Below are 22294 nucleotides of genomic sequence, written 5' to 3'. Positions count from 1 at the left end.
AAGCGCAAAAATCCAACGATGATACGTTAAAAGATTTAGTAGGAATATGAGTGAAGGGTTATGGCTTTGATATCTCTTTCTTGTTCCCTTTTTTCCAGGAAATTAACTGTGGATTTTGACGAGCGGCTGCTTGCTTTGTCTTGCAGTTCTACGGATTGATTAAGTGGTCTGTGGGTAAAGAGAATTTATTTCATATTTTGAAAACTGGGTATAAAATATGTTCCTGATAATATGAGTAATTTACCTAGACAGTTTTTTGCACTCTAATTTTTATTTGTCGTTATCTCAAAAACTAGCAATAATCATAAATCCCTTCGAAAAACTTTCTTTGGATTCTTTGAATCATTTATGCGCTAAGATTTTTTTTCTTTTCTTTGACGATTATAAATGGATCTCTTCTATCCCGTTCATTTAAATATACCAGAGATTCATTTATTTATTGTGACATATATATTGATTCATTTATTGTGACAACCTTTTTTCCATTTTTGTTTGAATATTTTTTTCTGATATAGAATTCTGCACAGTTTTTACTTTAGGCGATATGTCGTGCAGAAAACGACGCACATTACGTTTTTCCGCCTTTATTACACGTTACGTTTTCCTTTAAGATTCAAATCAGCATTGATCACTTTGTTTAGAGTTGACACTGAGCATTTTAATAATTATGCAATTATTCCTTTCACTTCGCAGATCATTTAACACTAAAGTTCTTACCTTTTCAACATTCGGAAGATTCCGTTTTTTCCTTGGATATGTATTTTGAACCATTTTTCTCCTTTAAGCCAAACTTTAGACTTTTTTCCCCTTTTGTTATTGACAATACTATCTATCGTTGATTTAGATGCTGAAAAATCATAGCTTTCACAGCATTTTTAATAACTAAATAATAATACGAATAAATTTTCTCCATTCGGTAATGTTCTATAAAAGAACAATTATGAAAACTTTATGCCAGAATTATCTCTCAGAAAATGTTTGGTTATCAAGCGGGGAGGGCCATTTTCAATTAAATAATCTGCAATTTTTATAGAAATTGTATCAGGCAAGGTAGCTGGATCGTTTAAATTCAAAGTCAAAATCTTCCTTTTGATGATTACTCGGGGAATTTCCTACGTTAACATCTAAGTTTTCTATTGGTACAAATCGTGATTTCTTCTTGATCCTATTCTGATGAATTTACATTTTGAGATAAATTTTCATTATGAAATTTTAAACCAGATGTTGATGTTGACGGTCTTAGTTCAATTGCTTGTCCGTCTAATCCAGGGGCGTAGCTAAGGTTTTAAGCGCCCGGGCACACCTAAAGATTTTGTGCCAATTTCCGTGCTCCAAGAATGGAAAACATTTCATTCTGAAATGTGTATCATCAATTTGGCGCCCTCCGGTTGCTGCGCCCGGGGACGGATGTTCCCTCCCTTGCCTCAGCTCTACACAACTGGTCTAATACTGTTGTGTTTCTAATCCTATTGTTTATTTAGAGATCTCGCCAGTTTCTGATTAGCTTCCTCTCGTTGCAATTTCCTTTTTCTATTTTGTGTTCCAGACTTTTTTTTTTTTTTTTTTTTTTTTTTTTTGAGAACATGTTTCTAAAAAACATTTATTGCACTAAATAAAAAAAAATTCATTTTCATTCCATATACAAAATGCATCATATGATTTTCTCTCAGTATACTATTTGAAAGTCGAAAGCCCATTTATGTCATTTGCAACTAAATAAAGATTCAGATAAAGAAACTAATTTGACTAAAGATTTAGAAACAATTATTATTATTATTATTTTAACGGAAAATTTATTTTTAAGAATTTAGTATAAAATGTTTTCTTCTTTCTGCTGATTCAAAATATTTAAGTAAATTAAACCAATATTAATACAAATTACTAAAACGCATTTTTTATAAGCAATTGAAATACTGAAAACAACTCAGGTACATAATAATTATAAACCAGTAATGAAAAAGAGCTATAATCATTAGTAATTTTTTAAGATTTTTTTTCGATTATTTGGAAATTGTAATTATATATCAGAAATAGATAAATCAAATTCTGCCCAATTAAGGGTAAGATTTATTTGGGTTTTATAGAGCAAAATAAAAAGTTGCTTTTTGAATTATTTTGTTAATTTGAAAGATAAAAAAGTTTTTCTTAATGAATTGTTTCTTTTTATGAATCTTTACTATTATGAAAATAATACTAATAATATATTTAGTTGTTCACTTACCTCTAAATAGTAATCCTGTTTTTTTTAGAGCAATTATAAACAAAAAAAGATTTGAAAACAATTAATCACAGTACTTTGCTTGCGAAGCAATTCACAGAATGTACGCACTTTATTAGCAGCGACTACATATAGGATTAAAAATAAGGGTTAATTCAAGGGTATGCGCCACCGTACGTAAAGGCCCTTGAATGTAGAATCAGTATTCCGCAATCCGCCACGTGGCCTTTTTTGAGTAACTGGTAAACTAGAACCTGCAATAGGTATCTGGTTTACCTCACTAAAGTTTTTCAGAAATGACAGCCACTTGAGAGGGTCCAGCGAGAACCCATGGCTGAGTAGTCTTACCGCATGAAAAAATAACAAAAAATACTAATTAAACACACAAAACAAAGAAAAAGTAGAAAATAGAAAATAACAAAATACATGTGCCCTTAAAGTGTAAATGGCGACTTTTGGTTGCCACATTTAAAAAATGTATGTATATTATCATTGAAAGAAAAAAAAAAAAAAAGCAAACTAAACAATGACGTTGATGGGCAACAACTTCTCAGCACATAAAGAATAAATATATGCCGATACAAAACATTCCCAATTCCTGTTGTTACATGTTACAAATTCTTAGATTTTTAAGTACCATAATTCCGTGTGGTAGCGCGAAATCCACACGGAAAATGTTTTTATTGTTCATATCGGCAATCAAATTTTGTTTTACACAAACGAAAACAAAAGTAAAATAAAATTAAAATAAAAATAAAATCTCATTTTATTGCTTAGAAAACATGCAAAATTGCAAGCGTATAATTAACAACTTTTATTTAATTTCTTTTTACTTTTATTTATTTTTACTCTTAACTTTTTATTATTTATTTGACTTTAGATTATTAACAACTTTTATTTTTGTTACCAACTAGTAAGATTAAATTAAAAATATTCAGAAGTATATTCAATTAATTCAGTTATTTATTCACTTCGCGGTGAGGCACAAATACATAACACCTTAAAATATCTTCATTAAAAATTGAAAAATAAAAAAAAAAACACCATGAAAACAATTAAAAAAAATTTTTACAATTAAAATTAGAGCTTTCTACACAAAAACAAGCAGTTTCGTCAGCAGGCAAGAAGGAGATTTTTCGGTGCGCAAAACTGAAAGTTTCCTTTTCCTCCCCCTTGGCAAAAAGACACTGATGGTGCAGAAACTGACTTCATTCACTATTCTGCTCAGTTTCAAATATGAACAAATACGGCTGCTATGGTTAAAAAAAAACTTTGGTTTAGCCGCCCTTAAACAACTCTTAAATTGTTGATAATTCTACAACTATTGCATGCAGATTAACCACAGGCATAAAAACCTTAACCGGAACATACTAGCAACATGATTCAATCATTTTTAAAGCAAAAGTGCACAATTTACCAACATATAAGAATAAAAGAAAACTGACCTCACCGAGCCGAGTAATAGAGTGGGTATATATACATATACTTTTGATGAAGCAGATTGCAACCAAAAAAGAAAGGCACATCTACATGTTATAGCAGTCCTATATACAAAATTTAGGTACTTACGTACAGACGTGATGAAAAAAATCTCTTCTGAATCTATTTTAAATCAATTTTAAGCTAATCCGATCTCACTGCAAATTCGCTAACAGTCAACAAAACAGTTATGTAAGCAACTGAACTGAGCCGGCGTTACTCCGGCGTTTTCAAACTTCTTAATCGTGCACCACAAGGTTCTGATTTCTGTAAAGCAAAAGATTAGAATTACGGTCACAGCTAACACAGTAGTCAATTACATTTATTCAGTTTAAATATAATCGTAAATTACCAGATATCTTAATAGATATCTGTTAATTTACATTCCGCGAGCTCCAGTATTTTTACTTTTTCAACGTATCTTCTCTTAAAACTCGTCATGCGCTGCATTACACGGGGACATAAAACGATTTTAATTACAATTCTACTAAAAATTGCTAATTAAATACAAAATCTGGAACAATATATTCCTTATTCTCTCCAGATTTAGGTGTCATATATTATTGTGTTGTCCTATTATGTATTATAGTTCTTATGTATTGCTGTGGTATTTACTTACTTCTGCAAGCTTCATGACCTATCTGGTGGGACAAGTGAGGTTTTGCATTTCTTTTCTTAAATAACAATAACAACAATAAACTAATAATGGTTATAAAAAGGTAAAAGTAGTTGTGTCAGGAGGAGTGAGTCCAAGAGCAGGCAGATAAACCGCCAGCTCAGCGGCAACAGGAAAAAAAAAAAAAAAAAAAATTAATAAACTCTCTGATGCGAAGTTACAATCTAAATCCTTTCCGACTTTTTCTTTTTCCTTTTTTTTTAATCGTACGTTCTTGTTTTCAGTGCTGTGTTATTTTACATAGCCAAATAAACTTGTCTACAAATTAAATTGCTTCAAAACATAGCTAAAATATTAATTGTGATTTTTTTTAATTATAACACATTTTATTCTGCTTTCCTGCATTTTAAATTGCAGCTTAGTCAGTAGCGGATTAGCTTAGCCAATTTTAAGGCTCTCTTAGTCATTTTGAATATATATATATATATATATTCACTCTGTTACTCGGCTCAGTGAGCTCATTTTTTTATTCTTATTTTTTTGTAAATTGTGCATTTTTTTTGCTTTAAAAAGGATTGAGTTACGTTGTTCTGGTTAAGATTTTATGCCTGAATGCAATAATTGTGGAATTATCAATATTTTAAAAGTTGTTTAAGTGTGGCTAAGCCTAATTTTTATTTAAAATAGCAGCCATATTTGTTTACATATGAAACTTAGCAGAATAGTGAATTAAGCTAGTTTCTGCACTTTCAATGTTTCTTTTTTTTTCCCGAGTGGGACCAAAAGTAAACCTTCAATTTTGTGCACCGAAAAATCTGCCTTCTTGCCTGTTGGCCAAATTACTTGTTTTTGCGTAAAAACTTTAATTTTAATTGTAGAAATTGTTTTTTAATTATTTAACTGTATTTGGTGTTTTTTTATATCTCTCAAATTTTAAGGAAGTTATTTCGTGTTTTTATATTTCTTTGCCGTGCCGCGAATTGAGAACTGAATTAATTGAATGAGAAATATATCTGTAATTAATTTCCAGGAAATAAGCTTAAATGAAAGGCAGCAAAAAAATGCGTATAATTTAATTCCGTACAAGGAAGTCATGTGGTTTCCGCATCAGATTTTTTAGAAAAATATGCCGGCCAAGTCTTCAGTAACATAATAAAAGACAAACATTGATTAGTCCAAACAAACACTGATTATTTGTGCTTTTTCATTACAGACTTCTGGATCAGGTTATTCCAGAGCCTATGAACGCACATGGCCTCTTCTCTTTACATGGCTTGGACGTGAAAGGAAGGGTGAAGTACATCGATCTCACTTTAGGATCTTGGCAACAAGTTGCTCAATTCAATATCGGTGAGCTAGTATTCATATTCAGTCAAATAAAATCGTTCCAGATCACTTTCAATTCGATATGCAGAATATATCAGATATATATGTTACCGGCAAAGTATGAAATAAAAGAATTATTACATACTTTACCTAGGCATTGTATAGAATGGCAAATGCTCTTTAGGCAAAGCATGAAAAAAAGGTTATAATAAGGCTATTATTTAAAAAGACGTTCATTCCTCAAAATTGCAAATGTTATTTTGAAAAATTAATGAAAGAGTACCATTAAAAACGTTATTCGAAATATGTGAAAAAAAGATAGTATGGTGATATTGATACAGCATAATAAATTTGTATTTTCTATCTGGTTGAGACTGGTAATCAGTAAGATACACCTGACACTGGAAATTAAATTCGGAAACAATCATAAGTTTCACAATACTTCTTTTTAATACCTTTTTGCTTTTTCGGACAGGGCTCACAAAGGCCGTCGTAATATACGTAATAACGTATAACGTACTAACAACCGTAATATACGTGTAACGTTTTTGTATTTGGTTGAAACTGCTTTCAACATTCTGTCACGTCGTCCGTGTCCAGTACTGAAATGAGTTTTCATCGAGTACGAGAAATAACTCGGCGTCCGTGACGTAATACTGTATAGTATTGACGCTTTCTGTAACAGGATAAATGAATGTAATTTTATTTTCCAAGCATCACATCCTAGCGATTTAACAGTCAGTAGTCCCGTGGTACCTTCTTAGTACTCATTTTGGCCTTTTTACATCATTTATTATCTTCTGGTAAGTAGTTTCGGTTTTTCGAAACGAATCGGAAATGTATTTTATACTTTGCCGGTTTGTCATTTGGCATTCTATAGAATGCCTAGGAAATGTGTGAAATATGAATCGTTTCCTATACATTGCTGGCTAGTTTTAAGCATTATATACAATGCGTAGGCACGAAATTCATACATTGCCGGTAACAAATAAATTACTAACCTGGATTGCAGAGGATACAAAAATAAAACATATATAACAGGGTTAGATTTAAAATGGTGAAAAGTGTCTGTATGTCATTACTCATTTACAGGGTGGGCCAAATAAGACCAACCAATGTTAAACACAAATAACTTTTTTATTTTTTTATATAAATATTTTTTTCTTTTTGTAGCTTATAAGGTATTTCTTCCACTTTCCTAGCGTGCCTTCGTATAGTGGTTCTGCACACTGGGCCGGTATTCCAGAGGTCCGTGGTTGGATTCCCGGCGAAGGTGGTTGTTATTTTTTCATCTCTCTGGCTTTTCCAAATAACCTAATGTCTCTACAGTGGCGACCGAAATAAAAGGGTGTTGGATGAGGATTCTCCACACACAGGATTTGGCGATTGGGTCCCCTGAAAACCCCAATCGCCCTTTAAAACGGGGAGTATATAAGGTATTTCTTTCACTTTCCTAGCGTGCCTTCGTGTAGTGGTTCTGCACACTGGGCCGGTATTCCAGAGGTCCGTGGTTTGATTCCCGGCGAAGGCGGTTGCTAATTTTTCATCTCTCTTGCTTCCAAAAAAATCCTAATTTCTCTACAAGGTTATAATTGAATTCTTGGAAATTTATTATGGAACGTTACAGTACAAAACAACGTGTTAAAATTATCGAATTTTTTCTATTCTTTTCAACGATAAATTGTTATGACACAGCGTAAATATCGGCAATATTTTAATTCAAGCGTACTGTTTGGTGCGGTGTTATGGACGATTTCCGGAGCTTCTTACAGAACAATGATTGAAAACTTTTTGCGGCCAATGGTAGAGCAGAATCTTTTTTTTTTTTTTTTTTTTTTTTTTTTTTTTTTTTTTATGGGGATATTTAGAAGACAAAGTGCGTGTTAATAAACTAGAGATTATTAGGCAACTGAAGCAGAATATTTGAGACGAAATACTGAGCCTTTAACCAGAAACATTACGTGGTGTGTCTAGTCTAGTCTGCACGGATATTGCCGAAGTGTCGCGCAGCTTATCCGGCTCTTGAAAATTAAGCCCGAAGGGCGCATGACTGAATTTTTCATGACAAGTTTCAAGGAGGTCAAAGGTGGTTACAGGGGGCGACCATGAGTCGCAAAGCCAAAGAGTGGCGCGCGCATCAAGAAATTTGCAAAGCAGGAGCCGTGAGGATCTGTATGATATGTTTGTGTTGTACCATAAAAGAAGACACACACAGGATCCAATAGATTCAATCATGACATCTGAATTAAAATATATCATAACAATTAAATATAAGCATACATTATTACATAAAAACAAGTGAAAAGAACATACAAACTAAGCATACAAATAATAAATGAGAAGTAAAATAAAATACACTATATACAATATATACAGGCACTGTGCATTCCCATCATGATATTTTACGTGGGAAAATTTAAGTCCCTGGCGAGATGGGCCGCGAGCGGTCTAAGTGCAGCATCTTCTTTAAGAATTACATAATCTAATACATTTAAATCGGTCATATGGTTGCATTCTTGTGCCTTGTTGAAGAATTTATTATTTACTTTGTGTAGATATGTTTCTACAGATTCCATTTTCAGATCATTGTGCAGGGTTTGATTCGAGACATAATAGTGAGCGTTTGTAATCATTCTAAGTACTTTATTTTGAATAATTTGCAGCGTGTTCAACTCCTTTTTCTGAACTGTTGCCCAGGCCGGAGAAGCGTACGCAAAAATAGGACGTATAATGGAGTTATAAATATGTCTCTTCCTCTTGATGTCTAATTTGGAGGTCGCAGACAGGAGCGGCTTAAGACTTTGAATTACTCCAATAGTCTTACCTCTGACACATTTTAAATGCTCTTTCCAAAGGAAATTAGCACTATATTTTAAACCTAAGTAAGTAGCAGTTTTTACAACTGGTACAACAGTATCAAATAACAACAGTTGTGCAGTTAATGGGTGATTCATTTTATTCTTTTTAAAAATCATAAGCTTAGATTTATCCGCATTAATTGCAATTTTCCAATTGGCACACCAGGCTTCAAGTTTCGGCATAAATTTATGAAGTTTCTTAATCGCAAAATTTGGCGACCCAGACTTGACGGCAAAAGCTGTGTCGTCTGCGTAGCAGCCCATGAAAAAATTTGGATCTAGATGTTCTGCAGGTAGATCTGCCGCGTAGAATAAATAGAGCACGGGCCCTAAAATAGATCCTTGAGGGACCCCGGCCTGTACTTGCTTCTTATCTGAAGTGCTTTCATCAATGTGAATACTGAATGTTCTGTTTGAAAGAAACGAGTGAATAATTTTGATTAACTCAGTGCTGAACTGCAAGCTGATTAATTTATAAATTAACCCCTCATGCCAGACGCGGTCGAACGCCTTTGCCACATCTAGCATGAGTAAGGCAACATATCTTTTGTTGTGCAGTGCACTTCCTATGAACTCATTAAGTCTAACCAGTTGCTTCTTCGTGGATAGGGCTTTCCTGAATCCAAACTGTTCAAGTGGTAATTTATCCAGGTGTGGTTGAATTCTGCTAAGGACAATTCTTTCAAGTATTTTTCCCATACTGGGCAGCAGGCTAATGGGCCTGTACCCATCCGTTTTTGTCAGATTCTTTCCCGGCTTTGGGATCACTATCATTTTAGCAGACTTCCATATCTTCGGAAAATAACTATTGTACAGGCAAGCATTCAGAATACCTGTAAGTCGATTAATCATATTTATTGGCAGCCATTTCAGTGCTACATTATTAACATTATCCTGCCCGGGGGCCTTTCTATTCCTGATCTTTTTAATTATATTCATGATTTCTTGTGGTGAGGTAAGTTCTAAGTGATTTTGCAGGTTATTTTTGCAAAGCCATTCTGACACTGTGGAGTTCACATGAGTTGTAAAATCCTGATTGCATGGGTAAGTGTTTGTGATGAATTGTTTTTCAAAGTGCTCAGCGAGCGTATTACATTTTTCAATATTTGTGAGCGCAATGCCATGCTCGTGGTAAATCGGCCTATTAACTGTGGGTTTATTTTTAAGACGTTTTACAAACGACCAGAATGAGCTACTAGGCTCGTTAAAACTCTCAATTTTCTCATCCCAGAGCTCTTTACGGTGGGAGTTTATCTGTTTTTTAATTTCCTTACCAAGTCTATTCATCTCTTTTTTGGTATCAGGATTGCAAGTGAGATGATACCTTTTTCTGAGCTTATTTCGATGGAAAACGTGTTAAAAAGAGCCAATCTCTGTATCGAGAAAAATGGTGGACATTTGTTTGATGTCATTTTTCATACATAATTTCCATAAAATATATTTAATGTTAAAAACAATAATCAAAATAAATGATTATTAGAAGAGTTATCCGTGTTTAATATTAGTAGGTCTTATTTGGCTCTATATAATCGTTCCCCATATTTATCAGTTTAGTTTAATTAACCAGTTAACTGTGATTGACGAGTATATGGAGAAGCGGCACGATTTTGTGTATTGACGAGTATACTCGTCATGCGTATAACGCAGTGTAAGCAACGCGCGTATAAAGTAACGTAATAGAAACAGAGAAAAAAAAATAATAACAAAGAAACCGGAACTAGTGATTGATTATAATAAAAAAAATGGGTGGAGTGGATATGAGCGATGAAATTATCATAGCGTACTCCACAGCAAGAAAACGACTCAAAAAGTACTACAAAAAGATATTTCTCCATTTCTTAGACATTATGTGTCTGAATGCATTCATATTATATATAAAAAGAAATAATGGAACACTATCGCGTATCAACTTTTTGCTCTCCAATTGAAAGAAATAATTCGACACAAACTCGGCCATTTAGACCTAATATAAACCAATGAGGAGAGAATCATGTTCCGGATTATATGCCGGGAACATCGGAAAAAAAATAACCCTACGCAGAGGTGTTCGCATTGCTACAAATGTAAGATCAGAAACGAATCGCGTTACTGGTGTTCGATTTGCAAAGTCCCAGCCTATTTCGCTGAATATTAATTACTCCACAGCAGGAATTTAAATTCTTACTTTTATATGTATAATATTTAATTTAATTGATTGCGTTTTTAGTTTAATATGTATGTAATATATGCTTATGTTAACCAAATAAGTAAATATTTGTAATCCCATCTTTTTCATCCAATATCTTACCAGCGCAACTTATTCTGTGATGGACGAATAGACTCGTCATGGCTCGATTTTGGCGACACAAAACGGTACGCACTCTTAAACGAGGGCGCCACAGTTAACTGGTTAAGGCAAAGCACTCGAGGGCTTTCTGCCTAAGTGGAGGGATGCCTTCAAAGAGGACTTTCTGACGGAAACGGCTCGTATACACGCTACGCATGGGTAAAACCACGAAAACGACCATGCAGCCATGTATGACTGCAGTCGAACCTACGTCAAAACTACCAGTGTTAAGCGATTTTACCGCTCGGCTGGTGGGTGCGACATGTGTGTTAAGATTATACTTTGTAAAACATTTAATTTTATATAAAAGTACAGGAAAAAATATTTTGTGAATTCCTGAGATGGCTTTCACAAGAAAATTGCATAACGAAATTCCTAACAGTGTAAACAAAGTTAAAGTCAGTACAGTAAGTGAACAACTCTCATGTTTAAATCATCAAAAAGAATATTTCCAAAAGTCTTTTATAAATATCACATAAGAGAAGAATTTAACAAAAGTGGCATCACTATAATATTGTCTTAAGCTTATATTTCTGTGTGTGAAATTTAATTGCATTACTGAAAAGATATTTGCTTTTCCTATCTAGTGGAACATTACATCTGTGATGTCACTTTGGGGACAGATTTCCTTCGAAAGACACAGGTAAGTAAAATATATATGCAATTAATTTTATAGATGATTTTATAGTCTTTAAATGATCGGTTATCGTTTAGCCTTCGCAGTCATGACCGTAGCACGAAAACGCGTCGTGTTGTCTTAACCGCTGGATTTACTTGATAGAATGATATGAACTGTGAAGGCTTTTTAGCCCTAAGGGACATTAGACCCAAAGGGCTATTAGTCTCAAAACGGCATTTTGCGTCGTTTCACTGTCTACGTTGGTTCACTTTACAAACTATTGTCACTGTGATAAGGTGACATAAAGGTTCTTTGTCTAGGATGAGTTTTCAGAGTGCAATAGTTTTCATATCCGTGGTGAAATCTTGTCCCTTTGTTAACGATTCCGGTTGCAGCCTCGAAGATCGCTCCAGTGGACAAAGAGGTAAAAGAGAAGTCGTGTTGGTGGTGAAGTCTTTTCATCAGAGTCAGGAAATGGACACTTTGTTAGGTATGAGTGAAAGAATCTTCCACCCCTGGGAGTTCACCGCAAAGGGGAGGTAAACACAGGGAGATATATAAGGGGGTTTCCTGAGAAGAGAGAACAACTTGATTGATGACATTCGCGTCATGGACGCCAAGAACGACAGACATGCGAGCTCAGAGCTCCGCAATGCGAAAACGGATACCACGAATACGGCGCCGCCAGCAGGCAATCCCTCGACTTCGCAACCTTTGCAAGTACTTACAGATATGGACACTACGAACTCAACTCCTCCTGCTTCTCCTTCAGCTCAAGAACTTTCAAAAAGCGCACTTCAAATATACGCTCTAAAGACCCGGCACACTGATCTTCTATTCGACATCCAGCGTCTACAAAGATCTGAAACTCCCAACAAGGACCTGATGATGAAACAACTACAGGATGAGGGTGAGAAAATTTTATTTTCCTTACACACACTTTGCACCCGCCTCAACATTAACCTCTTCACCCTACCGGCAACTGAAGATGAATTTATTAAGGAATTTCAAAAAACCACCAAAGCCTCTGAACCTGAAAACAATAATCCAAAATCTACCTCACCCTCATCCTCAGACCCACCCAAAGAAACTTCTCAGACTGATACCAAAAAAAGATCCAGGCCAGTCGACAGTGACGGCTTTGCAATCTCCCCTAAACACTTGATTGCAAAGAAACTACCCAACACTAAAGAAAACTCTAACAACATTACAATTACAAATTCTTACACTAACATTCAAAACGTCTCAGAAAACACAGAAAACTTAACGCAGCAGCCGGCTGAAACTACAACACCTAAAACTCAAACACCACCACCCATCTTCATTAAACCGCGTGCTGATTGGTTCTTTTTACTAAATCAGCTACGCAGACACGCACCGACTGTCCAATCCAAACAAGACATCGAATTTCTACGCCTCACCACCACTAACGAAACAGATTATAGGACAGTCGTTAGATTTCTCACCGAAAACAACATTCAATTTAAGTCACACACACTAAAATCGGACAGACCACTCAAAGTGGTCATTAGGGGATTACCCTCCAACACACCGATCAACGTTGTGCAGACTGTGGTCGAAGTACTTGGTTTTAAAATCCATAAGATATCGCAGCTGAAAAAATTCAAGACAAAAATGCCTATGCCACTCTTCTATCTCCAAATTCATAACAGCCTCAAAGCATCAGAAATCTATTCAGTCACCGAACTCCTTGGCACAGAAGTGGTGATGGAGCACTTCAAAGGGCAGAAAGGTCCCTCACAATGCTGGCGTTGCCAGGGATTCTTTCATTCTTCGGAGGTCTGTACGTTACCCCAACGATGTGTTAGATGCGCTGGTCCGCATCAGGCAAAGGAATGCACCAAGCCCTTCGAAGAACCCAACAAATGTGCCAACTGTTCCGGGAGCCACGCAGCAAACTGGAGATCCTGTCCAAGATTCCCTGATCCAAAAATCGTCAACCACCAAAGCCAAGTACAAAACCCAGTCAGACCGTTGGCAACACGAACAAATTTAATATGCAACACAATTCATTTCCAACACTGCCGGCTGCACACACTCCCAGTGCAAATAATACTCGTCCTGGAGTATCCTACTCTGCTGCCCTTACGGGTATGCAACAGACTGCACCCCCACTTATTCCAAATTTATCGGTCCCCACTGGAGTAAATTCGAATCTAAATTGCACCGAAATCCTTTTGGCTATAATCCAAATTTCTAACCAGCCTGGTATTGACCAGAGCAAGTTACTTTTGGCATTCAAAAACGCCTTACCGCAGCTCAGAGTGGCTCCATCTGGTGCTGACGCGGCCTACTACATCTTTGAGAGCTATGTCACTCTCCAATTCTCTGATTCCCACATCCATTAAAATTCAATACTTTGAAAGGGTTGAAAAATCTTAAACTATGCACCTGGAATGCTAATGGCATTCTTTCCAAATTTCATGAGTTTAGAGACTATGTAGAAGAGAAGGATTTTGATATCATTTTTGTCCAAGAGACCAAACTCCAGCCAGGGAGAGCTCCCAAGCTTGTAAATTATGCACTTTATAAAAATGACAGACAAGCTTCGAATACACGTGATGTTTATCATGGTGGCACTTGTATTTACATAAAAAATTCAATCCCGCGTCGCAGAATTGACACTCCAAATATGAGCAAACTTGAAGCAACAATTATTGAAATTTTTATTCAAAATTCGCCATCCCTAGTCATGATCTCTGCCTATCTTCCACCAGGTGGAAATTTTCCTGTGGTCGATTTTAATAAACTGCTCAATTTTTCAAATAATCTTATCATAGCTGGTGATTTAAATTGTCACCACCAGCATTGGCGTTGCCATAGATCAAACCCTGCTGGTCGTGGCCTCCTAAAATGGGCTCAGTGCGCCCAAATTAAAATCATTGCGCCGGATTCCCCCACTAGATATGGTTCACGGGGTGCCCCCTCTTTTATTGATTTGGCACTCTTTAGAAACATCCCCTTTGGATATCAAGTGACTGTTGAAAATTGTTTATCATCAGATCACAACCCCGTAACCATCGACCTTAGCTGTACTATTTTTACTCAAAATTTTCCGGCACTCGTCTCTACAAATTGGGACAATTTTCGCTTTAAATTAAATTCTAAAAGCATACCCTCCCTCGAAATTAAATCCAGCCATGATATTGACAAAGCAGTAGATCAATTAACGAACACCCTAACTGATACTTATAAGGAAGTATCAAAACCCACCCTCAGACCCAATTTTCGTAAAATACCTCAAGAAATTAAACTCAAAATTAAAGAAACGAATAAAGTACGGCCCAAGGCCCAAGGTGTTTGACTTCCGGAGTACCTTTGCAACTTAATGCAATTACCTCCACAACATCGATAAGGAAACTGAGTTGGATAAGAAAAAGCAATGGCTAAAGGAGAGATGAACAAACCATTATGGGTTTACACAGAAAGAAATGAATAAGGAGTCCGCATATGGGACGAGCAATTCTCTCTGCTTTCAACTTGTAATTTAAGATTGAAAGAGAGAAAGGAATTGGTTGAGGCGAATTCCGGAACGCATTGCGTTAATGGAATCAGAAAGGTTGGAAGACAATCAGCCGGGAAACATAATTTTCCAGGGCTTGGGAAAGGTAATATTAGGTAATACGGACAGCCGCAGTGATAGCTAATGCCTTGGGGATGAGCGGGGGGGGGAGGAGTCTTACGACTAAAACTGGAATCCAGGGAAGAAGGAGCGAAGAGGAGGGGGGGAGAGTCTATTCAGGAAGGCGAAAAGTTCTCCGTTCGCCCGTGGCGAGAGGAGAATAGGAGCAGCTACTGGGGCGGAAAAGAACCGTGAGGAAAGTTAACTGTGAAAAAGACGGAGAAATTATTAGATGAGGATTTAAAGGGACAGAAATAGAGCAAAGGAAGGGGGTATGGGGAATTAAAGGAAGCGAGATTTAATTTAATTATTGACGAAGGCTTGTAGTGATGAAATGCAAGCTTGTGATACCTGTGCGAAAATAAAGAATTGATAAGTTGTAGTTAGGTAAAAGGAAGCACTGCAGGAATGATTATAGAGTAGATTAATTATTGCTATATTATTTAAGTCTAAATTTTAATGAATTTAATAGTAGTTAAATAATTAAACTATTGCTGCTATTTTTTTAAAAATTTACTTTAATGTTATAAGTCTGGTCCGTGATATGTGAAAAGGTGAGGTCCTGATAAATGGGGGGAGGTCATGTTTAGTGGTACAGATGTGGGTCGCGATAAACGAGGCCAGATTAGGTCTAGCGGGCAGTGATGTAAAAAAGAGAGTTAATTAAGGGTCGCCGGGTTAGGCCCGTGAAGTGCTGGTTAAAGTTTAGTTTTAAAAATTAGAAAGAATTCCTAGTCAAGCAAGCACCTCCGCTTAGGCTTCCTAGGAAAGATGTTAAATGTTCTATCAAGAACGCTCCTAGGTCGCTTAGCAGAGCTAGGCTCTGCTGGATTATAAGCAGGAAGTGAGTGCAAGACTGGGTTTTCAATCTGAGATAGTCTATTGAAAAACTTTGCCGAATTTTGCCGAAAAAAGGCATCCAGGGGTAAAATTTTGAGATCATTATGTAGCACTTCATTCCGGACGAAATAATGAGCATTGGTGAGTATGCGAAGCGTAACACTCTGGAATACTTGGAGTTTCTTTAGGTGACTGTTGGCTGTGGTTGACCAGATGATAGCTGCATAGGTGAGTATGGGGAAGATGGTGCTGCGATAAAGTAGGATCTTGTTGCTGAGGGAGAGGTTGCTGGTACGGTTGATAAGTGACATTAGTTGAGTTCTGACAGTTCGTGCTTTGGCTATTGTATAGTTGATATGAGTACTCCAGAGTAGCTTCGCATCCAGATAAACTCCGAGATATTTATAGGATTCCACCCAGGGTATCTCCTCATCAAATAACCTGAGTGGTTGGAGTTGACTATGGACATTCCTCTTTCTGGAAAAGAAAACGGTGGCGGCACTTTTTGCGACGTTAATTTTGATTTTCCAGGTAATGAGCCAGGACTCCAAGTCTGTTAAATAAAGTTGGAGGTGATTAAGAGTGGCGTTAAGTGTTGGGTGCTGAGAAATGATGGCTGTGTCGTCTGCGTAAAGGGCTAGATCGACACTTGGTGATTGTGGTATGTCATTTACATACAAGTTGAAGAGCGTAGCGCTAAGAATTCCTCCCTGAGGCACCCCCGCCAGGATAGGGCGAGGAGAAGAGACAGAATATTTGACTTTAACAGAAAAGGTGCGATTATTGAGGTAAGAGTGCATGATGTGCACAAAATTAGCCGAAATTTCAAGTCGCATGAGCTTGAATAAAATTCCGATATGCCAACATCTGTCGAAAGCCTTTGCTACGTCTAAATAGACTATAGTTGTAGGCTTTCCACTGCAAGATCCTGTGTGAATGATTTCTACTACCCTCAGTAGCTGGGTCTGAGTTGAGTGTTTTGCGCGAAAGCCGAATTGTTGAGGAATAATGATATTTCGGCTTCGGCAGAAATCATTCAGGTATCTAAGCAGTATAGCTTCGTAGATTTTACTAAGTGAAAACAGAAGGCTGATCGGTCTATAATTTTGAGGGACCTTAGGGTCCATGCCAGGTTTTAGAATAGGAATGACTAAAGCATTCTTCCAGCTAGTAGGATAATATTTTAACCTTAGCATTGAGTTAATCAAAACTGCTAGGTAAAATATGAATTTAATAGGCAAATTTTTAATCATGCGATTAGAAATCCTATCAAGGCCGGGTGCTTTTGCAGGGGTGAGATTTTTGACAATTGCAGAAATCTCAGTCATGGTTGTGGTGATGGGTTCCTCAGAGTGTGTATCTGAGGAGAGAAATTCTTCAACTTGGTGTTGGACTTCATGCGTGATAAAGTACGGAGACTTTGGCAAAGAAATAGAAATCCTGGCTTAAAAATTCAACTCCGTACTCTCCAAAATGAGATCAAGGCATCATGTGACCAGTTCTTCCAATCACAATACACGAATTACATCCAGTCCTTAACGACCAATGATAACAGTCTTTGGCGCGCATCAGCTCGCCTACGCAAACACAAATCTAACATTCCGTCCTTAGCTACGGACGCAGCGGTGGCTCACACAGACGCTGAGAAATCCGAATTAATTGCAGATTCTCTCCAAACTCAATTTACACCACATAATGAAGGAATTTTTGCGAACAGCGCAAATTCTTTCCCACAAGATGTTGAACGTTTCCTCTCCTCGCCTTTCGCGAGAGAAATACACTATACATCCATGAGCGAGGTAAGTGAATACATTACCAAGCTCAAACCCAAAAAAGCCCCTGGTATGGACGCTATTTCTAATCGTATGATTAAAAATTTACCCACCAACTATCTATTTTTCTTAGTAATGCTTATAAATTTTATGATACAACATTGCTATTTTCCTCAAAGCTGGAAACAAGCACTTATTGTGCCTATTCCAAAACCAGGCCAAAGCCTTTCTAACCCTCAAAATTATAGACCTATCAGCCTCCTATCCTCGTTATCTAAGATATACGAGTTTGTGTTACTTAAACGCCTGAATGATTTTCTCCGAAATCACAACGTTCTGATTGATGAACAATTTGGATTTCGAGCAAAACACTGCACCACGCACCAGCTGCTGAGGACAGTGGAGTTCATTCACGAAGGGTTTCGTAACAAAATGCTTACTGGCGCTTTCTTTCTTGACATAGCCAAAGCATTTGATAGGACTTGGCATATAGGAATTATTATCAAGCTCATACGACTTGACGTTTCGGCCCATTTAATTCATATAATTAATTCGTACCTCACTAATAGATCTTTCTCTATACGAGTTAATTCTATCATTTCGACACCCCGTCCCATACTCAGCGGCGTCCCCCAAGGGTCACTTTTAGGCCCAATTTTGTTCAACATTTTTATAAATGACATACCAAAATCACCTAGTATCACTCTTGCACTTTATGCAGATGATACGGCCATCCTAGCTCAACACAAACGCCTTGAAAACTTGGTCCAAACCATTCAGAGTTATCTCTCTAGCCTTGAGCACTGGCTCATCACTTGGAAAATCAAAATTAATGTTGCTAAATGTGCTGCTATGATATTCAAACGTAGCCCCCTCCCGTACCCTTCCATTAATTTAAAGTTTTTCGACGATTATGTTCCCTGGTCAAACTCTTACAAGTACCTAGGAGTTGTACTTGATTCAAAATTAACCTGGCGCCTTCACATTGAAAGTGTTCTCAATAAAGCGAAAGGTGCTAGAGCCCAACTTTACCCATTTTTAGCTCGAAAGAGCCAACTGTCAATTAAAAACAAAATTCTTCTCTATACATCAATTATAAGACCTGTCTTCATGTATGCATGTACAATCTGGGGTACTGCTGCAAAAACTCATGTCAAAAAACTTCAATCTTTTCAAAGTAAGACCCTACGTATGGCCCTGAATGCAGCCTGGTACGTCCGTACAGATATGATTCATTCGGACCTAAATATTAAACCTGTAGATTACCATATTAAAAAGCTTAGTCAAAATTTATTCCTCAAAATTGAACAGATTGATAACCGAGCACTTCAGCGGATTCCAGCATACGATCCTGCTATTCGCAGCTCACAGAAGAGACCGAGAGCCGTGATTGGCCGAGAGTTCGGCATCTACCCTCCATCCAAAAGGGCAAGACACGCCCTCTCAACATCTTTTTTCAGTTACTGTGAGCTGGTCGCTTGGTGAAGTGTTCCTGATCGATCGTGCGCGTAAGTAATTTTCGAGTTTGGTTTTTGATTTTTGCAAGTGTTTTCGTGATGGACTTGCCTTTCCGTTGGGGACGGTAGGCTTTTTGGACTGTTGCAATGAATCCAAATTTAGAGTACATTCAGACTTTAAACATAATTAATGATAAAAATGTTATCGAAAATCTTATTGAAAGTGGTTCAGAAGAGGAATTAGATGCTATATCTACCTATTTGCAAATCCAAAAAAATCTTATTGATAGTGGTCAAAAAATAGTTGATCCAGAAGTTGAAAAATTATTTCAGGTTATGGTAGCCAAACTCTTCAGTAAACGGCAATTAAAAAATGTTAAATCTTCAAAGGAAATTGATGAGATTGTAGGAATTGGTCAGATTCTTACCCAACAAAACATGAATAATGCCAATGTGCAAGACAATAACTCTCTTAAGCAGGGCGAAACTTGGATTAAACCCAAAAAACGCACAAGCGTACTTTAAGTGATAGCAGTAACTCATCTGTTACAACAATAAAAAATAGATATTCTACCCTTAGAATAGATGACAGCATGGAAGTCAATCAAACGCCCAACACAAACCCTCAGGATATGGATCAATCAGAAGAAGGCGAATTCATAGCCCCTAGAAAAACTGCAAACCGTGTACCGCCGATTATAATATCTGATGTTACGTCTTGGAAGCCCCTTAGAGATGAAATTAAAAAATTTACCACAGCTATGGAGTGCGTACAAAAAGGTGGAGACATCCACATAAAAGTCAAATCTGACGATGACTATCGCTCAGTCACAAAATTTTTGGATAATAAGGAAATACCTTATCACACTTTTCTCCTACCAAGGGATAAGCCCATTAGAGTAGTAATAAATAAGCTTTCAGTGTATACTAAACCTGAAGAAATATTAGAAGAACTCCAACAATTAAAAATTCCAGTTAAAACGGTTAGACAGATAACCAAAAAGATTGACAATGAAATTGTCAAATTGCCAACTTTCCTTGTAGAAGTCCCACGGACTGTTGAAGGAAAAAAGATATTTCAGGTAACACATATCTTGGACCTTGCGGTCAAAATTACCTCTTTCCAACCAACCCCAGGACACAAACAGTGCCATAACTGTCAGAGATATGGACATAGTCGCTCCCACTGCAAACATAAACCAAGATGCTTAAAGTGCGGATTAAACCATATCACCACTAGTTGTACAAAAGATAGAAATCTTCCAGGAAAGTGTTGCCTTTGTGGGGGACCCCACGTCAGTTCCTACAGGGGTTGCGAAATGCACCCTGACAATATTAAACGTAAGATTGCTGAAAAAGAAAATCAAAGAGATGCCTGAAGACAAGAACAAATCCTCCAGAAAACAACTTAGAGAACTTCCCCCCATTACCGAGTAGGAGAAACACTAACGAAAATGTTAATGAAGCCAGTCCCTCATCAGCCAACCAGAATGAAGCTCACGAAAGAGAACAATTAGGCTCCGCCCCGGATTTCCTGAAATGGATCAAAAATCTATTTACTCAAGGCAAAGCGCTATTTGAACGCTTTTTTAAAGCCAAGTCAATAATGGAAAAGCTCCAAATAGGGTGGGAAGCTTTTGAACTTTTAGCAAATTTAAATTTTGAATGTTAATATTGTAAATAACTATGCAAGCATCCAACTTACTGCCTCCAGTAGTTTAAATTTCGCCTTCTTTAATGCCAACGGAGTTCGCGGCAAGAACACTGAGATCATAAACTTTCTTAATTGCCATGACATTGATATTTTCTTAATTAACGAGACACATCTTCGAGCTAGTGATAAATTTAACATCCAAAGTTATAGAACCTTTAGAAAAGACAGAGAAAATAACAGGGGCGGTGGCACCCTGATTCTCATCAGAAGACACTTGCAGGCCAACTACTTTAATCTCCCAAGTTCTAGTAATATTGAAACTACTGCCATCATAGCTCACTCTCGCACTAATGAACCTATTGTTATTATTTCTGCTTATAATCCCCCGGGACATAATATCAGCAACAGTGACATGAGCATCTTTAGCGGCATTATGCTTCCCACAATACTAGCCGGAGACTTAAACGCGAAGCATCACTTCTGGAACTCTCGACGTGCAAATGCAAACGGGAACTTCCTTCATAATTATGCCCTTACAAATGATTTAAGTATCTTTGGACCAACGGATCCCACCAGATACAGCCATACTGGCAGCGCTGAAGTTCTTGATATTGTTATCACAAAAAATATTGCACAAATTCCCTTCCTACAAGTTTCACACCAGCTAACTTCCGATCATCTCCCTGTCAGATTTACTTATTACGGCTTTGAAAAAAATATTCCACTTAGAAAAATCACAAACTGGGATAAATTCATTCATTCTCTGGAAAAACTACCAGTGCATCCTGCTTTAGCCGATATTACTGACATTGAGTATCAAATCACTAAGGTCAATAATTGTATAAAAAGTGCTCTTGACAAATCTACTAAATATGAAGAACATAAAAAAGAAAAACTTCCAGATAACATTATTGACAAAATTAAGGACAAAAATCGCACCGCTAAAATTTGGCGCCGTACTGCTGATCCTAATATCAAAAGAATTCTTAACAGAAAAAATAGGAATATTAAAAATCTTCTAAGTGAATACGGATCTGATAGTTGGAATAATTTATTAGACTCAATGGACTTCAACCCTGATACAGTGTGGCGTATTGGGAAAGCGCTCAGAAAAACTCATAGCGACAACATTGGACCGTTGCACACCGATACTGGAATCGCATATTCTGAAAAAGATATGGCAGAAGTTCTTGCAACACATCTTGAAAAAACCTTCACGACAAATAACTCACAAGATGAAGATACAGAAGAGGAAGTTTTTAATTTCATTATTCACCTACCTGATAGAACAGATGGACAGCATATTGGTTACACCTCGCCCATTGAAATTCAACACATCATAAAAAATCTGAAAAATAGAAAGGCCCCCGGCTATGACGGGATAACAAATAAAGTGCTCAAAATTCTCCCCAAGGGATATATTGTCCTAATTACCAACATAATTAATGCCTGCATAAGGCTTAACTATTTTCCGCAGCAGTGGAAA

The 22294-nt window shown here is 36.8% G+C and overlaps 1 protein-coding gene across 3 annotated transcripts in view; it reads left to right on the top strand.

Annotated features, from left to right (window-relative positions):
* Positions 1–22294, top strand: part of LOC118186438 (nuclear receptor-interacting protein 3-like) — a 71127-nt gene that overhangs the window by 38957 nt on the left and 9876 nt on the right. For all 3 annotated transcript variants that reach the window (XM_085819588.1, XM_085819587.1, XM_085819589.1), the window contains exons 5-6: positions 5527–5663; positions 11411–11466. In XM_085819588.1, coding sequence (XP_085675714.1) covers positions 5527–5663; positions 11411–11466 — 193 coding nt within the window. The remainder of the gene's footprint in view (positions 1–5526; positions 5664–11410; positions 11467–22294) is intronic.

Source organism: Stegodyphus dumicola, chromosome 6, assembly GCF_044657685.1.
Source record: "Stegodyphus dumicola isolate Sdum_Otavi_A_Nest chromosome 6, ASM4465768v1".
Taxonomy (NCBI): domain Eukaryota; kingdom Metazoa; phylum Arthropoda; class Arachnida; order Araneae; family Eresidae; genus Stegodyphus; species Stegodyphus dumicola.
Note: the sequence above shows the minus strand (reverse complement) of the source record. Positions and strands in the feature narration are given on the sequence as shown.